General features: G+C 39.9%; 1 protein-coding gene across 6 annotated transcripts in view; it reads left to right on the top strand.

Moving 5' to 3' along the window:
• The window catches only part of SPECC1 (sperm antigen with calponin homology and coiled-coil domains 1), a 331,903-nt gene that overhangs the window by 18,136 nt on the left and 291,808 nt on the right, over positions 1-21,959 (top strand). For 2 of the 6 annotated variants that reach the window (XM_032270308.1, XM_032270306.1), the window contains exon 1: positions 12,174-12,473. The exons of 1 other annotated variant lie outside the window; for it this stretch is intronic. In XM_032270308.1, the coding sequence (XP_032126199.1) occupies positions 12,468-12,473 (6 nt within the window). In that variant the 5' untranslated portion in view covers positions 12,174-12,467. Of the gene's footprint in view, positions 1-12,173; positions 12,474-21,959 lie in introns of those variants that run through there. 3 more of the 6 variants (XM_032270312.1, XM_032270313.1, XM_032270309.1) reach the window with 2 other exon arrangements.

Below are 21,959 nucleotides of genomic sequence, written 5' to 3'. Positions count from 1 at the left end.
TAAAGAAAAGAGGTTTATTGGGCTCATGGCTCTGAAGGCTGTACCAGAAGCATGACATCAATATCTGCTTCTGGTGAGGGCTTCAGGCTGCTTCCATTCATTGCATAAAGGGAAGGGGAACCAGTGAGATCACATGGTGAGAGAGGAAATGAGAGATGGGGGGAAAGGTGCTAGGTGCTTTTTAACAACCAGCTGTTGCAGGAACTAAGAATAAGAACTCACTCATTCTTCCAAGAATGGCACCAAACCATTCAGGAGGGAAATGTCTCCATGACTCAGATACCTTCCAATAAGGCCCCACCTCCAGGACTGGGGAACAAATTTCAATATGAGACTTAGTGGGGCCGAACAAACCATATCCAAACCATAGTACCCTGACAGTGTTAAGCCTTTGATATTGCTCCTCAAGGAGGCACAGCTTTGGGTGTGCCTACTGTTCAGCCTCAAATGACAGTGATATTGATAGGGCCCTCTTCCTAACCAGTTATCAGATTTAATAGCTGTTGAACTCCAGTAATTGTTAGCTGATTATTGTTTTCAACAATGCTATGGAGCATAAAAGTTGTTCTATAAACTAATACAATTAAATTTTGGCTCCTTTAAATAGTTTCTAATGTTAGTATTTGATTTTTTTTTTTTTTCCTAAATGGAGTCTCGCTCTGTTGCCCAGCCTGGAGTCCAGTGGCATGATCTCGGCTCAGTGCAACCTCAGCGTCCCGGGTTCCACCAATTTTCCTGCCTCATCCTCTCAAGTGGCTGGGACTACAGGTGCGTGCCACCCCGCCTGGCTAATTTTTGTATTTTTAGTAGAGATGGGATTTCACCATGTGTGCTATGCTGGTCTTGAACTCCTGACCTCAAGTGATCCACCCACCCCGGCCTCCCAAGCTACTGGGATTACAGGAACTAAAAGCAAGACTGCTGTTGTCTTAGATCCAAGGCGCCTGGCCTAAACTTAGTGTTTGATATTCTGATCCTGAAAAAACTCCTCCCAGCCATTATATTTTCCAGTTCTCTTCTACAAACTAGCCAGCCTATAGTTTAGGCTGTGTCTTCATTAAATCCATGAATCTTTTCCCACCTGCCTTTCACCACAACATTTACCATTCCTGAACGTGTCCTTAGGCTTGAACTCCAAACCACTGCAAATCAAGTCAGTTCCTCGCAGAAGAGATTAGGAGCTATCTCTCTAGGTAAAATTATTGAGTCAGTGTTTTTGAGCTAGAAGTGGAGACAATGGTAAGCTTCTTTCTGAGTGATACTCTGCTCCAGGAGCCAAGCACTTGATGGGAGTAGGGACAGTGGCCTGAAGTCCTCTTGACTTGCCTCTCTGGCTGTGAAACCACTGCCTTATGAGCCAGGGCAGGGGTGATCCAGGCTTCAGTATTCCCAGCACACTGAACTTAAGGTATAGCCTCCATTTTATGAGTACGGGCTGGGTAGAAGAAGGGAGTCCCCAACTCCCAACCACACTCACCCAGGACTTAGCCTCATCAACAGGTGGCTAGCTGGTAGCAGGATGAGAAGCACTAATGTCCTGCTGCTTCTGGGAAGAAAGCCCTCCTACTAGGACCTGGGTGAGAGAGTCCCATGTCCTTGGTCTGTGGGAAGAGGGGACTGCGTGTTCTCATCCGTAGCGGTCTTGAGAGGAGTCTTTACTTGACTAGCTGACAGTAAGTAGCGAAGAAGCAATCTTGGTTCAAATACCACAAACTATTGCCTTTCTTACTGAATATTCATAGATTTCCTTGAGTTGATGTTTCTCTATTTGCTGTTTGTCCTTAGGACCATTTCCAGAGCTTGTCAGTGGTTGATTTTTAAAAAGTAGTTTTGGCTGGGCACAGTGGCTCATGCCTGTAATCCTAGCACATTGGGGAGGCCAAGGCGGGTGGATCACCTGAGATCAGGAGTTCAAGACCAGCCTGATCAACATGGCAAAACCCCATCTCTGCTAAAACTACAAAAATTAGATGGGTGTGGTGGCAGATGCTTATAATCCCAGCTACTTAGGAGCCTGAGGCAGGAGAGTTGCTTGAACCTGTGGGACTAAGGTTGCAGTGAGCCGAGATCGTGCCACTTCACTCCAGCCTGGGTGAAATAGTGAAATCCTGTCTCAAAACAACCCCCCAAACGCCCCAAAACTTGTTTTTCCCAGTCTCACTGGGGAGTGGGTTAGTAGAGCTGCTCACACTCTCAGGCTGGAAGTTGATTTCCCTTCCTCCCTCTTTTTTTTTTTTTTTTTTGAGACAGAATCTTGCTCTGTCACCCAGGCTGGAGTATTGAAGTATACTGGCACAATATTGGCCCACTACAACTTCTGCCTCCCAAGTTCAAGTGATTCTCCTGCCTCAGCATCCTGAGAAGCTGTGATTACAGGCATGCACCACCACACCCGGCTAATTTTTTATAGTTTTGGTAGAGACGGGGTTTCACCATGTTGGCCAGGCTGGTCTTGAATGCCTGACCTTGTGATCCACCTGCCTTGGCCTCCCAAAGTGAGGCATGAGCCACAGTGCTCGGCCAGTCCCCCAATTTTTTATTTAAAAAAATTCAAACCTACAGAAAAGTTGAAAGAATGATACAGTGAATTCCTGTACACCTTTCATCTAGATTGATAAGGCATTAACATTTTGACACATTTGTGTGCTTTCTTCTCTCTCTCTCTCTCTCTCGTCATATATGTACGCATGTATGTGTGTCTATATCTGTATTAGGTCTATATGTGTGTGTGTGCATACATACATAGTTGTCTTTTTAAAATTTTGTTGACTCACACATTTGAAAGGAAATTGCAGACATTTTGAAACTTCATCCATAAATATTTCAGTGTTTATTTCCTAAGACATGAGTATTCTCCTGTACAACCTTAATATTATCACGGTGAAGAAGCGTAATACTAAACCAATAATATCATTTAATCAATAGTTCATATTTAATTTTTTTCTTTTTTCCTAGAGGGTCAACCCTGATTTCTTTTTTCTTAATCATTTAAAATAAAAATGATTTTTTATTTTTGTTTTTAAAATCCAGGAGTCAGTCAAGTTTTACATATTATATTTGGTTATTGCCTTTAAAAATCTCCATTAATTTTATTTTGGTAGAATTATTAACATTTCTAAGAAATACAGAGGAAACCCAGGTACACTTTACCAAGTTCCCCCATGGTGATATCTGTCAATTCTTTCTTTTTTTTTTTCTTGAGTTGGAGTTTCACTCTTGTTGCCCAGGCTGGAATGCAATGGCACGATCGATCTTGGCTCACTGCAACCTCTGCCTCCCAGGTTCAAGCGATTCTCCTGCCTCAGCCTCCCAAATAGCTGGGGTTACAGGCACCTGCCACCATGCCCAGCTAATTTTTGTATTTTTGGTAGAAAAAGGGTTTCACCATATTGGCCAGGATGGTCTCAAACTCCTGACCTCAGATGATCCACCCACCCCGGCCTCCCAATGTGCTGGATTACAGGCATGAGCCACCGCGCCCGGCCATGGTGACATCTTTCAAAACTATAGTACAATACCACAACCAGGATTTTGACATTGATCCAGCCAAGATATGAAACATTTCTACCACCATAAGGATCCTTCCCCTGTTACCCTTTTATAGCCACACCCAAATCCCTTCTTCCTTACCCCCTCCTTCATCCCTGAAAATCACTAATCTGTATGAAATTTCTATAATTTTATCATTTCAAGAATGCTATATAAATAGGATTATATAGGATACAACCTTCGGAATTGGCTTTTTTTACTAAGTATGATCCTCTGGAAGTTAATCCAGGTTGTGTGTATCAATAGCTTGTTTCATTTTTATTGCTGACTCATACAGATGCACCAGTTTGTTTAATTATTTACTCACTAAAGGACTTCTGGGTTGTATGTATCGCAGTGTTTTACTATTACTTATGAATCTGCTGTGAACATGAACATTTGTGTACAGACTTTTGTGTGAACATAAGTTTTCATTGCTCTGAGGTAAAATGCTTATAGTGCAGTTGCTGGGTTGTATGATGGCTACATGCTTAGCTTTTTAAGAAACTTCTGAGGCTGGGTGCAGTGGCTCACGCCTGTAATCCCAACACTTTGGGAGACTGAGGCTGGTGGATCACGAGGTCAAGAGTTTGAGACCAGCCTGGCCAATATGGTAAAACCCCATCTCTACTAAAAATACAAAAATTAGCCAGGCATGGTGGTACATGTCTGTAGTCCCAGCTACTCGGGAGGCTGAGGCAGAAGAATCGCTTGACTGGGAAGACGGAGGTTGTAGTGAGCCAAGATTGCGCTATTGCTCTCCAGCCTGGGTGACAGAGAGAGTCTCCGTCTCAAGAAAAAAAAAAAAAATATAGAGAGAGAAAACTGCTGAACTGTTTTCCAGAATGGCTATACCATTGTACCTTCTCACCAGTAATGTGTTATTTACTTACTTTCTCTTCATTTTCACCAGCATTTGGTGTTGTCATTTTTTCTTTTAACCATTCTGATAAATATATAGTGATATTAGTGTCTTAATTTTCATTTCTCTAAAGGCTAATGTGGTTGAAAAGCTTTTCATGTGCAAACTTGTCATATGTATATACTCTTTGTTGAAATGTTTGTTCATGTCTTTCACCCATTTTCTAATTGGATTTTTTGTTTGTTTTTTTACTGTTGGGTTCTATGAGTTCTTTATATATTTTTGGTACTCGTTCTTTGTTGGATGTATGGTTTTTACATATTTGTCCTTTCATCCTTGTAACAGGGTCTTTCATACAGAAAAACTTTTGATGAAGTCCAACTTATTACTTTTTCCTTTTACAGATTTTTTTTTTTTTTTTTTTTTTTAGACAGAGTGTCTCTCTGTTGCCCAGGCTGGAGTGCAGTGGCACGATCTTTGCTCACTGCAACCTCTGCCTCCCAGGCTCAAGCAATTCTCCTGCCTCAGCCTCCCAAGTAGCTGGGTTTACAGGTGCCCACCACTATGTCTAGCTAACTTTTGTATTTTTTTTTTTTTAGTAGAGATGGGGTTTCACCACATTGGCCAGGCTGGTCTCGAACTCCTGACCTCAAGTGATAGTGATCCCCCGCCTCGGCCTCCTAAAGTGCTGGAATTACAGACGTGAGCCACTGTGACCTGCCTTATAGATCTTCTTTTGGCATCAAGTCTAAAAATTCTTTGCCTAGGCTTACATCCCAAAGATTTTCCCCTATCTTTTTCTAAATATTTTATAGATGTACATCTTATGTGTTGTTTTGAGTTAATTTTTCTGTAGGGCGTGAGACTCAGGTTCATCTTTTTGCCTATGGATGTGCATTTGAGAAACATATCTTCTCCCATTGAAGTGTTTTAGCACCTTTGTCAGAAATCATTTGGACATATTTGTGTGTGCTTCTTTCTTAGTTTTCTGTTTGGTTTCATTGATCTATGTCTGTCCCTCTGTCAGTATCACAGTCTTGATTACTGTAGGTATGTAAGTCTTGAAACTGAATAGACTGATTCTTCCCATCTTATTGTTCTTTTTCAGATTGTTTTAGCTACTCTAGTTCCTTTCCTTTTCCATATACATTTAGTATACCCTTACATATCTCTATATAAAAATTTTCTGGGATTTTGGTAGTAATCATGAAAATCTGTATAATAATTTGGATAAAATTGACATCTTTACTACATTATGTTTTCCAACCTATAAGCATGGTATATTTCACTCTATTTAAGTCTTCTTTGATTTCTTTCATCAGCATTTTGTAGTTTTCAGCAACAAGTCCTACACGTTTTGCTAGATTTATACCTAAGTATTTCGTTTCTTGCAGGCAATTAAAAACAGTATTTATTATGTTTTTAATTTCCATATCCATGTGTTTATCGCTAGTACATAGAGACACAATTTTTTTTTTTTTTTACTAGAGATGTGGTCTCATTATGTTGCTCATGCTGGAACACAGTGGCTACGCATAGGCACAATTATTGCGCAGTATAGCCTCAAACTACTGGCCTAAACCGATCCACCTGTGCCCAGCTCAATTGATTTTTGTATGTTTATCATATATCCTGAAGGCTTATTGAATTTACTTATTACTTTTAGTTTTTTTAAATTAGGTTGCTTTGCCTTTTTTTTTTTTTTTTTTTTTTTTTTTTGAGACGAAGTCTCGCTCCATTGCCCAAGCTGGAGTGCAAGGGCACAATCTTGGCTCACTGAAACCTCCGCCTCCCGGGTTCAAGCGATTCTTCTGCCTCAGCCTCCTGAGTAGCTGGGATTACAGGCGTGCACCACCACACGCCTGGCTAATTTTTGTATTTTTAGTAGTGATGGGGTTTCACTATGTTGGTCAGGCTGGTCTCAAACTGCTGACCTCAGGTGATCATCCCACCTCAGCCTCCCAAAGTGCTGGGATTATAGGCGTGAGCCACCTTGCTCAGCCACTTTGCATTTAAGCAAAATTAAGCTTTATTTGGTTTATTTATTTATTTTTTTTTGAGACGGAGTCTGGAGTGCAGTGGACCCAGCTCACTGCAACCTCTGCCTCCCTGGTTTAAGTGATTCTCGTGCCTCAGCCTCCTAAGTAGCTGGGATTACAGGCATTCACCACCACACCCTGCTAATTTTTGTATTGTTAGTAGAGATGGGGTTTCACATGTTGGCTATGCTGGTCTCGAACTCCTGATCAAGTTATTCACCTGCCTCGGCCTCCTAAAGTACTGGTATTATAGGTGTGAGCCACTGTGCCTGGCCAAAATCATGCGTTTTTAAACTGACAGATAAAATTTTATGTATTTATCATGTAGAACTGTGATGTTTTGGAGTAATATACATTGTGTTAATTAACATATGTGTTACTTCACATAGTTGTCATTTTTGTGGTGAGAGCATTTAATATCCAGTCTTTTAGCATTTTTCAAGGATACAAAATATTGTTACTAAGTATAGTCACCATGTTGTGCAATAGATATCTTGAACATATTCCTCCTAACTGAAATTTTGTATCCTTTGACCAGCATTTCTCCACTGCCCCCCATCCCAGTTGCTTTACATTTTCTATGTAGACAATGTCATCTGCAAACAGGAACAGTTTTATTTCTTCCTTTCCAATCCGCAGGTCTTTCATTTCCCTTTCTTGTCATTTGGCACAAGTTAGAATTTCACAGCTATGTTAAATAAGACCAATGAGAGTGAACATCCTTGCCTAGTTCCTGATCTTAGGGGAAAGCATTTAGTTGCTCTCTATTAAGTATAGGTTAGCTGTAAGCTTTTGCAGATGTTCTTTATCAGGTTAAGGATTTCCCCTCTCTTTCTGTTTCTTTTTAAATTTTAAGAGTATCATGAATGGATATTGGATCTTGACAAATGATTTTTTTCTGCATTGATTAATGTGATCATGTTTTCCTCTTTAGTACATTCATATGGTGGATTACCTAGATTGTTTTGTTTTCAAATATTGAACCAGCCTTGCATTTCTGGAATAAGTCCCACTTGATCATAGTGTATAATTATTTTTATATATTGCTTCTAATTGCTAATATTTTGTTAAGGAGTTTTGTGTCTATTCATGAAGGATATTGGTCTGCAGTTTTCTTTTCTTTTTCTTTTATCTGCCACCCTGCCCGGCTAATTTTTCTATTTAAGTAGAGACAGGGTTTCACCATGTTGGCCAGGCTAGTCTCAAACTCCTGACTGCAGGTGATCTACCCACCTTGGCCTCCCAAAGTGCTGGGAGTACAGGTGTGAGTCTTGCAAAATAATTTGTCATTGTTTTTATTTTCTAGGGAAGGGTATAATTAATTACCTTATCTATTATTTGTAAAATTTTAAGTTTAGTGTTTATGTTTTAAGAGTTTTTAAATTACAAATTCAATTTTCTCAGTAGTTATCAGGCTATCCAAATTATCTATTTCATATTGGGGGAGTTGTGGTGATTTGTGTTTTTTCAGTAATTAGTCCATTTCATCTACATTGTCAAATTTATATGTGCAGAGTTGTTTGTAATTACGCTTTCATTCTAATAGCTGGTAATCTGTGTGTTCTCTCTTTTTTCTTTGTTAGCCTTGCTAGAGGTTTGTCAATTTTATTAATCTTGTGAAGAATCAATACTTTGTTTCATTGATTTTCTCTATTGTGTTTCTGTTTTCAATGTTACTGATTTATTTTTATATTTTCTTTCTTTTGCTTGCTTTGTGTTGATTTTGACCTTCGTCTTCTATGTTCCTGAGTTGGGAGTACAGACTATTGATTTGAGACTTTGTCTTTTTTCTAATGTAAGCATTTAGTGTTACAAATTTCCCTCTCAGCATTGCTTTAACTATGTCTCACAAATTTTGATATTCACTTTTATTCAGTTTATTTCTTTTAGGAAATTTTAAAAAAATACATGAAACTGGCCAGGTGCCAGTTTTCACGCCTGTAATCCTAGCACTTTGGGAGGCCGAGGCGGGCAGATCATGAGGTCAGAAGTTGCAGACTAGCCTGGCCAACATAGTGAAACCCTGTCTCTACTAAAAATACAAAAAATTAGCGGGTGGCGGGCACCTGTAATCCCAGCTACTCAGGAGGCTGAGGCAGGGGAATCACTTGAACCCGGGAGGCGGAGGATTTTGCGCCATTGCATTCTAGCCCGGGTGACAGTGTGAGACTCCGTCTCAAAAAACAAAACAAAACAAATCAAAACATTAAACCGAATAAGAATGAATATCAAAAATTAATATCTTTGACTCATGGATGATTTTAGAAATGTGTTGTCCAGTTTCAAGCATTTGGAGACTTTCTTCATTGTCTTCCCATTAACTTCTTTCTAGTTTGATTCCACCAGAGCACACTCTGTATGACGTCTATTCTTTTAAATGTGTTGTGTTTTTAAAAAGTGTTATTGAGATATAATCCACGTACCATATGTTTCACCCACTTAAAATGTACAATTCAATGGCCCTTTTAATATTTGTAGAGTTGTGCAAACATCACCACAGTCAATTCTGGGACATTTTCATTATCCCTAAAAGAAATCCTACACTCTTTAGCTGTCACCTTCTTCCTCCTGATGCAGTTCTTCACTATTGAGCTTTGTTTTGTGGCCCAGGGTAAGGTGTAAGGATATATTCGGTGAATACTTGAAAAGAATGTTTGTTTTGCTATTGTCGGGTAGAGTGTTCCATAAATGTCTATTAGATCCTGTTATTCAGTGGTGTTAAGTTCTTCTCAACTCCATGTTGATTTTTTTGTCTAATTGTTCTATCATTTGTTAAGACAGGGTGTTGAGTCTCCAACTATAATGATGGATTTTTCTGTTTTTATTTCAGGATCTTTTCTTGATCCTTTTTTTTTTTTGGTTTTTTTTTTTTTTTTTTTTCATTTTAGGTTTTGGGATACAGGTGAAGAACATGCAAGATTGTTGCATAGGTACACACATGGCAGTGTGATTTGCTGCCTTCCTCCCCATCACCTATATCTGGCATTTCTCCCCATGCTATCTCTCCCTAACTCCCCACCCCCTGCTGTCCCTCCCCTATTTCCCCCCAACAGACCCCAGTGTGTAGTGCTCCCCTCCTTGTGTCCATGTGTTCTCATTGTTCAACACTCGCCTATGAGTGAGAACATGCGGTGTTTGATTTTCTGTTCTTGTGTCAGTTTGCTGAGAATGATGTGTCATGTCCCTACAAAGGACACGAACTCATCGTTTTTGATGGCTGCATAATATTCCATGGTGTATATGTGCCACATTTTCCTTGTCCAGTCTATCATCGATGGGCATTTGGGTTGATCCCTTTATTCCTCTCTCTCTTGAAATTTTCTTTTCTCTGAAGTCTATTTTATGTTATTAATATAGCCATTCCTTTCTTTCAATTAATGTTTTCATGGCATGTTTTATTCTTTTAATTTCAACCAACATACATTGTTATACATATATATTTTTTTTTCATTTGAGATGGAATCTTGCTGTCACCCAGGCTGGAGTGCAGCAGCACAATCTTGGCTCACTGCAACTTCTGCCACCTGGGTTCAAGCAATTCTTGTGCCTCAGCCTCCTGAGTAGCTGGGACTACTGGCACGCACCACCATGCCCAGCTAATTTTTTTTTGTATTATTAGTAGAGATGGGGTTTTACCATGTTGTCCAGGCTGGTCTCAAACTCCTGACCTCAGGTGATCCACCTGCTGTGGCCTCCCAAAGTGCTGGGATTATAGGCGTGAGCCACTGTGCCTGGCCTAAAGCAGGTTTCTTATAGCTATGTTTTTAAATTCGCTCTGCTATCTCTGTCTTTTAATTGACATAATTAGATCATTTACATTTATATGATTATTGATAGGTTGTGGCTTAAGCCTACCGTTTTATTTATGTTTTTTAAAAATTTAGTTTGTCTTCCCCTTTTTTCTTTTTTCTTCTTGTCTTTCTGTAGATTATTTGAATATTTTTTAGAATTTCATTTTGATTTATCTAAATTGTTTTTGATTATTATCTCTTTGTATAGTGTTGTTAGTGGTTGCTGTCAGTATTACATTATATGTATACATATATAGGTATATATATGTGTGTGTGTGTGTGTGTGTGTGTGTGTGTGTATGTAACTTTTCACAGTGTTGTCATTTTACCACTTCAAGGAAGCAAAAAAACCTATACTTTCCCCATTTATAATTCTCTACATACATTTAGAAGCACTTCACACAGGGTTATAATTTTTGCTTCAACCATCGGTATAATTTAGAAGTCTTAAGAGGAGATAGAAATTTTATTGTAATTACATGTATTTTTCCTTCCCATGTTATTTCTTTCTTCTTGATGTTTTTGGATTCCTTCTTTCATCATTTTTCATTCTGTTGCATGATCTTCCTTCTGCCATTCCTTTAGGGTAGATCTGCTGGCAACACGTTCTCTTATTTTCCTTTGTCTGAGAATGTCTTGATTTCCCTTTGATTCCTGAAGCATATTTTTACCGAATCTAGAATTTTGTGTTGACACTTCTTTTCTTTCAGCACTTGAAGACTGTTGTGTCACTTCCTTCTGGCTTTCTTAGTTTCTGATAAGAAGTCTGTTATTTGAATGGTTTTTTCCCTTGTAGGTGAAGTGTTGTTTCACTGCTTTTTGTCTTTTAGTCTTTTCAGAAGTTTGAGTATGATGTATTTTGGTGTGGATTTTATCGGGCTTTTAGTTTGTAGTTCAGCATTTTGAATCTGTAGATTTATGTCTTTTGCCAAATTTGGTCAGTTTTCAGCTATTATTTTTTGAATGCGTTTCCAGCCCTGCCCTCTTTGTCTCTTTCCTGGACCCTGAAGACAAGAGTGTTGGATCTTTTATTTTAGTCTCAGTGGTCTTTGAGACTTTCTCCGTCCCTCCCTCCCTCCCTCCCTCCCTCATTTTCTTTCTTTTTTTCCATCTTTCCTCCTGTTCCTCCTCTTCTTCATTTTTTTGGCCAGCCTGTTTTCTTTCTGTTCTTTGTATTGGGTAATTTCTATTTTTATTTTTTTGAGGCAACATCTCGCTCTGTTACCCAGGCTGGAGTGCAGTGGCATGGTCTCAGCTCACTGCAACCTCCGCCTCCCAGGTTCAAGCTATTCTCCTGCCTCAGCCTCCTGAGTAGCTGGGATTACAGGTGCCCGCCACCACACCCAGCTACTTTTTTGTATTTTTAGTAGAGACAGAGTTTCACCATGTTGGCCAGGCTGGTCTGGAACTCCTGACCTAGTGATCTACCCATCTCGGCCTCCCAAAGTGCTGGGATTACAGGCGTGAGCCACTGCACCTGGCCTCTATTGTTTTCTGTTGAAGTTCACTGATTATTTTGCTTGCCCCCTCCATTCTGTGTTAAGTCTATCCATTCAATTTGTTTACTGTGTTTTTTTATTTTTCAATTTAAAATTTCCATTAAAAAATATATATATATATATTTTTTGAGTTGGAGTTTCACTCTTGTGACCCAGGATGGGGTGCAGTGGTGTGATCTTGGCTCACGGAAACCTCCTCCTCCCAGGTTCAAGCAATTCTCCTGCCTCAGCCTCCTGAGTAGATGAGATTACAGGCATACATCACCACGCCCAGCTAATTTTGTATTTTTAGTACAGACAGTGTTTCTCCATGTTGGTCAGGTTGGTCTCGAACTCCCAGCCTCAGGTGATCCACCCACCTTAGCTGCCCAAAGTACTGGGATTACAGGCATGAGCCACCATGCCAGACCAAAATATATATCTTTTATTTCTTTGCCAAGACTACTTTTTCATTTGTTTCAAGCACATTTTTTGTTGTTTGTTAAGGCATTTTTATGACATGTGCTTTAAAACCCTTGTCAGGTAATTCTAATATCTGTGCTCTCTCAGTGTTAGTGTCTGTCAGTTGTCTTTTCTCTTTCAGTTTGGAATCTTCCTGGCTCTTTGTAGAAGTGATACTCAATGGAAACTTCAACAATTTACGTATTATGTTATTCGACTCTAAATCTTATTTAAACCTTCTCTTTTGACAGGCTGTTTTGGACACCACTGTAGCAGAAGAAGAGGGACATTTGCTTGTTACTTCTAGATGGGGGTAAATATCCAGGCTTTCTGCTCTGCTTCCATTGACACTCAATGGGCTGGGGGACCCTTGTTGCTGTTGGGTGGTTGTGGGTATTCTGGTTCGAAGCCTCCCTCATACCTCCCTGTCTGGGAGGGGTAGGAGTGCCTTGTGACTGCTTGCCACAATGCTTTCACTGTGACCATGGAGGAAGAGGGAGGAAGGGTGGCCTCGTTATCTCTGGGAAAATGTTAAGTTACTGAATCTCTATTAGTCCTCCTCTGACATGACCCCAGCAGGGAGAGGAAGAGTGGGGTGCTTCGTTACTCTTGGTTGGGAGTGGAAGTCCAGGCTCCTCTGACACTGCTGGGGGGTGAGGGATGGGCTCCTTATTACTGCCATGCAGGGATAAAAGTCCATCCCAGTCCTTACTCAGCCTTGCTGGGGGTGTTGGCTACCTTGCTACATCCTCATGAGACTGGAAGTCTAGGCTCCTCGCTCAGTCTTTGCTGGTAAATGGGCAGTTACTGTCTAAATGTGTTCTATTTCATTAGACCGTCCCCTTCCTGGTCCTTGGGCTAGAGACGGCAGGCTGTTCTTGGGGCTTTTCAGTCTGTGCCCCTTGGTGTTTTGAAGTTGTCTGCTTCTTCAGCTCCAAGTCTGAGATAATGAAGCAAAAAAAGACCCAGTGAACTCATCACTGAGTTGTTCTGTGGGCCTCAAGGTACCTGGATCATTTGCCTCCTCTCCCCCTTCCAGAACCTTCTTATGTTTATATTATATCTAGTGTTGAGGGTTTTTATTGCCACTTAGTGGGAAGAACAGGGAAAAGTATGTCTGCCCTGTCTTCCTTGGAGCTCAGATCCACACCTTGTTTTTTTGTTTGTTGTTTTAAAATAATTAGTTTTGTTTTTAAATGAAACTGAGTTTTCTTTGAAGAGCCCAAGCAAGTTGTCTGTTGGAGCTTCTTGTGGTCAGAATCTGTCTAGCTCTTCCCTTGTGATTAGCTTCAAGCCATTTTGGCGAGAAGCTGTGTGGGCGATGCTCTGTAGTTCTGTAATCACAAGGAGGCACAGAGTGTCGAGGGGCCCAGCTGGGGGTCACAGGAAGCTCGATCACATCTTCCTTTCTGTATCTAGTGAATTATCTGTGGTGTGAAACTCTGAGATCATGTGAGCATCCTCTTCCCAAGCAGCCTTTTACTAAGTGGTTTTAGCATGTCTAGGTGAATAGATTAAGGTTTACAAAATGCTAATTTTTCTAATTCTGTCATTTCCTTTACATTTATCAGCTGGTATTCTTCCCTGAAGAAGAGCCTTATCCAAAGCCACACCCCTTTATTCTCTTTTTAGTATCAATATGTTTTTTAATTCATGTTTCATAATTCATTATCGTCATATTTTTATTGAAATTGTCCTAAGTAGTGCAAATTGAGTTCCTTCTGGTTCACTCTTAAGTCCGTTTAACACGACTCCATTCATCTTTGGGCATTTCTTTGATTTCTGGGCAACATGAGATGTCCCAGACTCACCATGTTCATTTCATAGTCCACACCTAGAATCAGCTGTTTCCCCAAGGAGCCCTGCTTCCTTTCAGTAAGGAATGGTATTTAGACATGTAGGTAAATTTCTCAGGGAGAAGAGTTTTCTAAGGGAAGATAAAGTATTGAATAGTAATTCATAGTCACAACTGCTACTGTATCCTTGGTGACTTAGGCCATCGTGTGAAGTTAGGGAGGTAGAGCTTCATGTGACAGTGATTTGTGTGCTTGTGTCTCCCCTACCTGGCTGGCTTTCTTGGGAGTCAGGAGAGTATCTTTTCTATTTTTATATTCACAGTATTTAACTCTGTTTCTGCAACAGAGGAGGCATTTAATACATATTTGGACTTAAATTGTGCTCCCAGGCTATACATCATAGAATGCAAGCATTTTTCTTCTTCTTCTTTTTTTTTTTTTTTTTTTTTTGGCAAGTCAAGTGATTTTTTAAAAAATTATACTTTAAGTTCTGGGGTACATGTGCAGATCATGAAGGTTTGTTACATAGGTATACACATGCTATTGTGTTTTGCTGCATCCATCCCCCGTTCATCTACATTAGATGTTTCTCCTAATGTTATCCCTTCCCAATCCTCCCACCCCCTGCTATCCCTCCCCTAGCCACCCCCCCCCCCCCACCCCCCACAGGCCCGGTGTGTGGAGGTTCCCCCCCCTGTGTCCCTGTGTTTCCATTGTTCAACACTCACTTATGAGTGAGAACATGCGTTGTTTGGTTTTCAGTTCTTGTGTCAGTTTGCTGAGAATTATGGTTTCCAGCTTCATCCGTGTCCCTGCAGCGGACATGAACTCATCCTTTTTTATGGCTGCATAGTATTCCATGGTGTATATGTGCCATATACACCATTTTCTTTATCCAGTCTATCATTGGTAGGCATTTGGGTTGGTTCCAACTCTTTGCTATTGTAAACAGTGCCGCAATAAACATACGTGTACATGTGTCTTTATAATTTATTTCATAATCCTTTGGGTATATACCCAGTAATGGGATTGCTGAGTCAAATGGTATTTCTAGTTTTATATCCTTGAGGAATCACCACACTGTCTTCAACAATGGTTGAACTAATTTACACTCCCACCAACAATGTAAAAGTGTTCCTATTTCTCCACATCCTCTCCAGTATGTGTTGTCTCCTGATTTTTTAATGATCGCCATTCTTACTGGCATGAGATGGTGTCTCAGAGTGGTTTTGATTAAAACACCAAAAGCAATGGCAACAAAAGCCCGAATAGACAAACGGGATCTAATTAAACTTACGAGCGTCTGCACAGCAAAAGAAACTATCATTAGAGCAAATCCAAGCATTTTTCTAGTGTTCTGACTGTGTGGAGAAGAGTAAAGATCTGGAAAGAAGTTGTTACAGCGGAAATATTCATAGGCTGCAGGCAAATTATTCAGTGTTTCAGAACTTGTTTCTCTTGCTGAATGGAAAGCACTTTATTGGCTTCAGCATGCTGAAAAGGGCTGTAACAAGATCTGAGGCTGTTCTTACGTGGTAGTCGTAAAGTATGGGGACCAGATTCAGTGTGAACATTTACAGAAGGTGACTTTCAAAGCTGTAACTAGTTCACCCAGAGGTGGATGGTCCTGGTTTTCAGCCTCTATTTGGGAGATGTGTGTTTTTTCTTTTCCTGACTATATTGTTTGATGACCTTTAAGTCAGTCAGTTGCTCAATTTCTTTTCCTTATTTTCATCTGGAAAAGAGTGTGATGGTGTCTTAAGACATAATGAGAAAAACATATAAAACCTTCTGATATGTAGCAATAAAATGAAAGAAGATGTTTTATAAGCACAGAACTTGTCCATTACAAGTAGCAACAAAGGAAGCCTAGCGTCAGGTCCTAGGGTTTGTTTTTATTTGAAGGAGCTGTAGTGTGGCATTTTAATAAGAGTTCCAAATGAAAGGGTACTTCCAGGCTGAGTCTGGCTTTGAGGCTATAATGATAATACGACTGTAAAATTATATTAAAGTGGGTGTAGGCAGAAGGCACATGAAAAGTACATTTATTTATAACCTGCATCTTGAGTGAAGGGATAGAACCTCAAAGGAAAGACTAATTCAACACGGTATTTATCAAGTAAAGGGTGTGCGTGCACATGTGTGTGCATGTGTGCTGTGTATGTGTGTTTATGATTAGTAAGAGCTCTTTTTCCATCACCATTTGTTTAAACATGAGGTTTAAAGAAATGTTTTCTTTCCTGAATTTTCTTTTTTCAATAAGTAATTCTTGCTTGGGGTAAAAGTTGCAAACAATATAGATGTAAAACTTAGTAAAAAGTCTCAATATTCTGCCAACAGTTTTGTTTCTGTTCTTTCAGATGTTTTCTGTGCATACGCTAGAATTCTTTTTCCAGAAATTAACCCATGCTGGCTAATGTAAGCCCACCCTGCTGCTCCTTGAGTTTGTTTTCACATAACACACAGCTTTTTATGTCCATCTGTGGACATCTGTATCATTTTTTTTTGATGGCTGAATTCTGTGTATGTACCCTCATGTACCCAGTATCCTATTGAGAGACATCTGGATTATTTCTTGTTTTTTACTATTACAAACAATGCTGCAGTAAATATCATTTTGTGTGTATATTTGCTGTCTCATGTACTTTGGATTGATACCTAGGAGTGGAATTACTAAGGCAAAAGTTGTGGATATTTACATTTTGCCAGTTGTTATAAAGAGTTGATCAGTTTGTAGGGCTGAGGATTCCTCGTCTGAGTTGACATCAGGTCCTTGTTACACTCTCTGAGTGCCCTGAGTTTTTCCTCTGGAGCACAAGTCAGAATTGTACTTTTATTGCATGCTTGTTTTAAAATTTCCCATCTCTCCTCTTATTTTCCACATAAAAGTATAAGTTCTATGTGGACAGGAAAATCATGTCTATATTATTAATATTCACATCTCTTGCACCCAGCATAATTCTTCACACGCAGTGTGTACTCAGTAGGTCATCAGTACGTCCCACAACTTCACCAACACTTAGTGTTATCAGTGTTTGCCAGTCTGACAAATAGTGTATCATAGATCATTATTTTACTGTGTATTTAAAAATTGAGTGAGCAACTTTTTACCTGTATATATTTACCATTCGTATTTCCTCAGTGTTTTTCCCCCCAGTTTTCAATTGGGCTGTTTCTGTTAGAACTGGCTAAAAGAGCTCTTTATATTTTAGTGATAGCAGTTTGTTCATCACATGTATTGCAGATTTTTCCCCCCGTTTTTCATTTGTTTCTTGAATTTGTTTATGGTGTTTTGGGCTATATAAAAGTTTGAAACTTTTTTGTAGTAGAGTTATAAATCTCTTTCTTACAGCTCTGGATTTCATGCTGTATGTAAACGGGTGTTTCCCATTCTCTGATTCTGTATTTTCTCTTAGTACTTTTTGATGGTTGTACTGAATCTACATTGTCAAAATATATAAACAATTTTCCCTCTGCTGTTTCCCTCATAATAATCATTCTGTCTCAGTCTGTGGGTAAATATGCATTTAATACTTACTACCAGTCCTCATGGTGAACTCTCTCTAGACGTTTTACTTGGCTAAGGTTTGTTTTCTAGGAGAGTCCTCAAGAAGAGTCCATAGGAGTAATATTCCCTGAGTTCTTCCATGCTCATAACAGTTTTATCTGTGACCCTTATACTCAATAGTCTGTTTGGTTGGTTATAAACTCCTTGGTTTATGTTTTATTTGAGTATCTTCAAGGTATTTCATTATTGTCTGCTGCCAAAATCTGATGATAGTTTAATTTTTTTCCCTTATGAGGAGCTTGGTTATTTTACCTAGATGCTCAGTGGGTTTCCTTTCTTTATCTTTAAAATCTCACATATGGTGGCTGTATTCAGTTGGCATTATAGGTGCCTTTGAGATGGTGTGACCCTTCCAGGGACATCTGTATCCTGCAGAATGTCTAAGTTGGTACATCCTACTCTTAGCACGTTCTTCTGACTGAGCCCAGACTTGGCAGGATTGGCCAGTTGTGTGCTCGTAGTTTGTGGTTTGAGACTGTGGCAGTGTTCCCACTTTATCTGAGATGATGCTTTTCTACTCCGTTTATCAGTAGTGTTGTTTGGGTTGGGGGTCACAGGTAAGGTGATGCAAAATAACTCCTACTCTCTTATTTTCAACTGGAAACTAATTTATGTCTTATTTTTTTTTTCCGGCTTTTCCTCCCCTCTTTTAATTGGAAGACATGCTTATCTTTCTCAATTTATCGATATGAGAAAGAAATCTTTTGATTATACCTTTCTGAAAAAAAAAACAAACTATTAGCATAGTAATATTACTTCACACTCCCTGTACCTTAATCTCCAGTTTTTGTCATGCTTTGAGAATTCTTTTTTAAAAATTTAAGTTTTAATTTTTTTTGAAACGGTTTCCTGCCATGTTGCCTAGGCTGGGTCTTGAACTCTGGTCTCAAGTGATCCTCCTACCTCAGCCTCCTGAGTAGCTGAGATTGCAGGTTCAAGCCACAGTGCCTGGCAGAATTTTTGTGATTATTGTCAGATTAATATTATTTTAAACATTGTTAATTTTTCTTTCTAGACTTCTTAGAATTATGTCTAATTTTCTATCCATGGTTAACCCAGGCCATAGGAATTAATTCTATGTAGATTTAATTCTGTGCTTAACTGGAATTGATACTACTGCTAGTTCATTCATTGATAACATTGAATATCCTGAACTACGTACTGTTCTATGTGCTTGGAATAAATAAATGAATACATAGACAGAAATCCCTGCCCCCTGGAGTTCATGTACTAGAGGGGGTGGGACACAATAAATGTAATAAATAAGTAAGTCTTATGATATGTTAGAAGAGAACAAGTGCTAAATTATAAGAATGGAAGTAGAATAGGGTGAGTGAGGTCCAGGGTGCCAAGGGGAGTATGTAGAATTTTAAGTAGGGTGGTCGGGGAGGGCCCCATTGAGATGCTGACATTTGAGCAATGACCTCTAGAGTAGGTAAGGGAGTTAACTCACTACAGATGCAGGCAGCCAGATCCAAGACTCAAGGAGTCGCCTTCCTGATGTGTAGGAGGGGCGGTGAGGAGGCCAGGGCTGCCAGGGAGTGAAGGAGACGTGGAACAAGGACCCAGAGGGCACCTGGGTTGGGGATTTGGAAGGAGCTTGTAGACAGGTGCCCACTGGAGGGCTCTGACTTGGGTGTTGATGTGGTGGCTCTGCTATGCTGAGAGCAGACTCCAGCGGACAAGAGTGAGGTGAGGGAAAGAACTGACTACTGCAGGAAAGCCAGGCGAGTGATGTGGGTAGGTGGGACCAGGCTGGTTTGAAACTGAGAAATTCCCATTAATGAGCACATTATGTGCATTTAATTTTTGGTCTGCTGGATTAGGACTACGTTTTTCTTAAGGATTCTCGAGTGTGAGACTGCTTGCGTTCTTTCATGTCATAAAACAGCTTTTTGCTGTCTTTAAATATGCATGACATTCCAACTTGGTAAAGACGTGTTGGGTCACTTCTCTTCTTTCTGGCTCCGTAGGCAGCATTCTTTTGTCTTCGGACTCCAGTGTTCGGGAGAAGGCTGCAGATGGTCAGCCCTTCTCCACGTCACGGGCCACGCACTTCTTTCTCTGTGTCGATAGTATCGCCAGCCTTGGTAGATATGTCTTGCCCTGATTTTTCTTGGCATATGCTGAACCCTTTCAAGCTGTAGATTCAGTTATTCAATTTCAGGAAAGTTTTCCTGTATTATATCTTAAATTTTGTCTTACTGTGCAATTGGTCTTGTTCTCTTCTTGAGAATTAGCAGTTGTGTGTCTGCTGTATCTCTACTCCCATATATAACATCTTTCTAATCGCTTTCGTGACTTCCTACATTCCGTTTCCCCAAATGAGTCTCCACTTTCACTGACTGACTTTTTCAGCATTTCCATTTCACTTCCTGCCCTTCCTCACGTACCGTTTGTGGGTAATGGTGTTAGTGCTTTTCTCTATTGGTGTCCTCAACTCACCCCTTATCTTTCTTCAGTAAGGAACAGGGCCCACAGGGCAGGATATTCCTTGCTTTCACCTCTCACTTAGTTGAGAGAAATTTAAAAATGGCTCAAGATCTAGAGAAGTGAGTCTTGATTCTTGCTGTCGTCCCTCGATTTCGTTCAGCAAATTCCTGTCTCTGGGAGATAGCCTTTGTGTCTGTTGTTCAGGGTTAAGGCCATTCATTATAGGCTGAATTTCCTTCTCTGTTTTGACTTTAACAGAAGGAGAAAGTAGATATTTTTTCTTTTATAAGAATTCCCATATAGGCCAGGTGCAGTGGCTCATGCCTGTAATCCCACCGCTTTGGAGCCCAAGGCAGGTGGATTGCTTAGGAGCTTGAGATTAGCCTGGGCAACATAGTGAGACCCTCTATATAAAAATGCAAAAATTAGCATGATGGCATGTGCCTGTAGTCCTAGCTACTCAGGAGGCTGAGGTGGGAGGATTGCTTGAAGCCAGGAGATCGAGGCTACAGTGAGCTGAGATTGTACCACTGCATTCCACCCGGGGGGGGGAAATGACCCCGTCTCAAAAAAAAAAAGAAAAAAAAAAAAAAAGAATTCCCAGACATATAGCTTAAAAATTATCTTTTGTGAAAAAGTAATATATTACAGTATATAAAATTCAACATGTTTAACGGGGGAATGAGGGAAAAGATTATCTTCTGTGCCTGTCCCTTAGCTCCCAGTTCCCAGCCCCAGAAAGCACAGCCCCATAGAACACATTCCTAGAGTGGAATTGCTTTGTCAAAGGTTATATGTATTTGTACATTTGGTAGATACTGCCAAATTGCTCTCCATAGAAGCCATCAGTATATATATGCTATCAGCAAAAAATGAGAGTGCCAATTTCCTCACATTCTCACCAACATGATGATGTTCGAAACATTTCAAATTTTTGGCATTCTAATAGGTAAAATAGATTTTACTCCTGCCTCAGCCTCCTGAGTACCAGGACCACAGGTGTGCTCCACTACACCTGGCTCCTCAACCACCTGTATTAAGAGGAAATGAAAATCAAAACTCTCAAATCTGTTTTATCTATTAGAATGGCAAAAAATTGAAAAGTTTCAAACATCACCATGTGGCGAATATCCACAGCCTAAATGTGAGCCTGATGGTTTTTGTTCTACGGTATATTAATATGAACTAGCCCAACTTAGGCTCACATTTGATAGCTTCATCTTAGTAAGCATGCTCCTTTGGTTAAATAAACTGGCTGTGGATATTCTCCAAGGAAAAAGTTACTACTAATTCTTAGAAAACTAATGCATACATGAGCTGGTAAAGAGGAACTTCTTTAAGCACAATTTTAGAGTTATAGAAGCATACATGTGTTGTTATGATATTGTGAGTTTACTGATTCCTTTACTGAAAATAGTGTGCATGAAAAAGCATAGCACAATATGTCCCAAATAAGTACTTGGTTCTTTCTTTCTTTTTATCTTTTTCTTTCTTTTTTGAGACAGAGTCTTGCTCTGTTGCTCAGGCTGTAGTGCAGTGGTGCGATCTTGGCTCACTGAAACCTCTGCCTCCAGGGTTCAAGCAATTGTCCTGCTGCAGCCTCCGGAGTAGTTGGGTGATAGGCACCTGCCATCATGCCTGGATAATTTCTGTATTTTTAGTAGAGACAGGTTTCACCACGTTGGCCAGGCTGGTCTTGAACTCTTGACCTCAAGTGATCTGCCCGCCTTGGCCTCCCAAAGGATTAGGATTACAGGTGTGAGCCACTGTGCCCAGCTAGCACTTAGCAATTTCTTTTAAAAACTTACTTAAATTCTGTCCTGAATTTGTCAAATGCTTTCTTTTAAAATGTATGTTCATTTAAACATCTGTTTTAGTGCTTTTTCTTCCTTTGAATTTTTTTTCATTTATTTTTGATTACTTGCTCTGACAACGTTTTAGGTACTGATATTCAGCAGGGAACAAAACAGACAAGAACCCTGCTTTTATTGAGTTTATAATC

This window comes from Sapajus apella, unplaced genomic scaffold (genome assembly GCF_009761245.1).
Source record: "Sapajus apella isolate SASKATOON/1434 unplaced genomic scaffold, GSC_monkey_1.0 scaffold208, whole genome shotgun sequence".
NCBI lineage: Eukaryota > Metazoa > Chordata > Mammalia > Primates > Cebidae > Sapajus > Sapajus apella.
The sequence above is the reverse complement of the archived record's forward strand: the minus strand, read 5'-3'. Positions and strand labels throughout refer to the sequence as shown.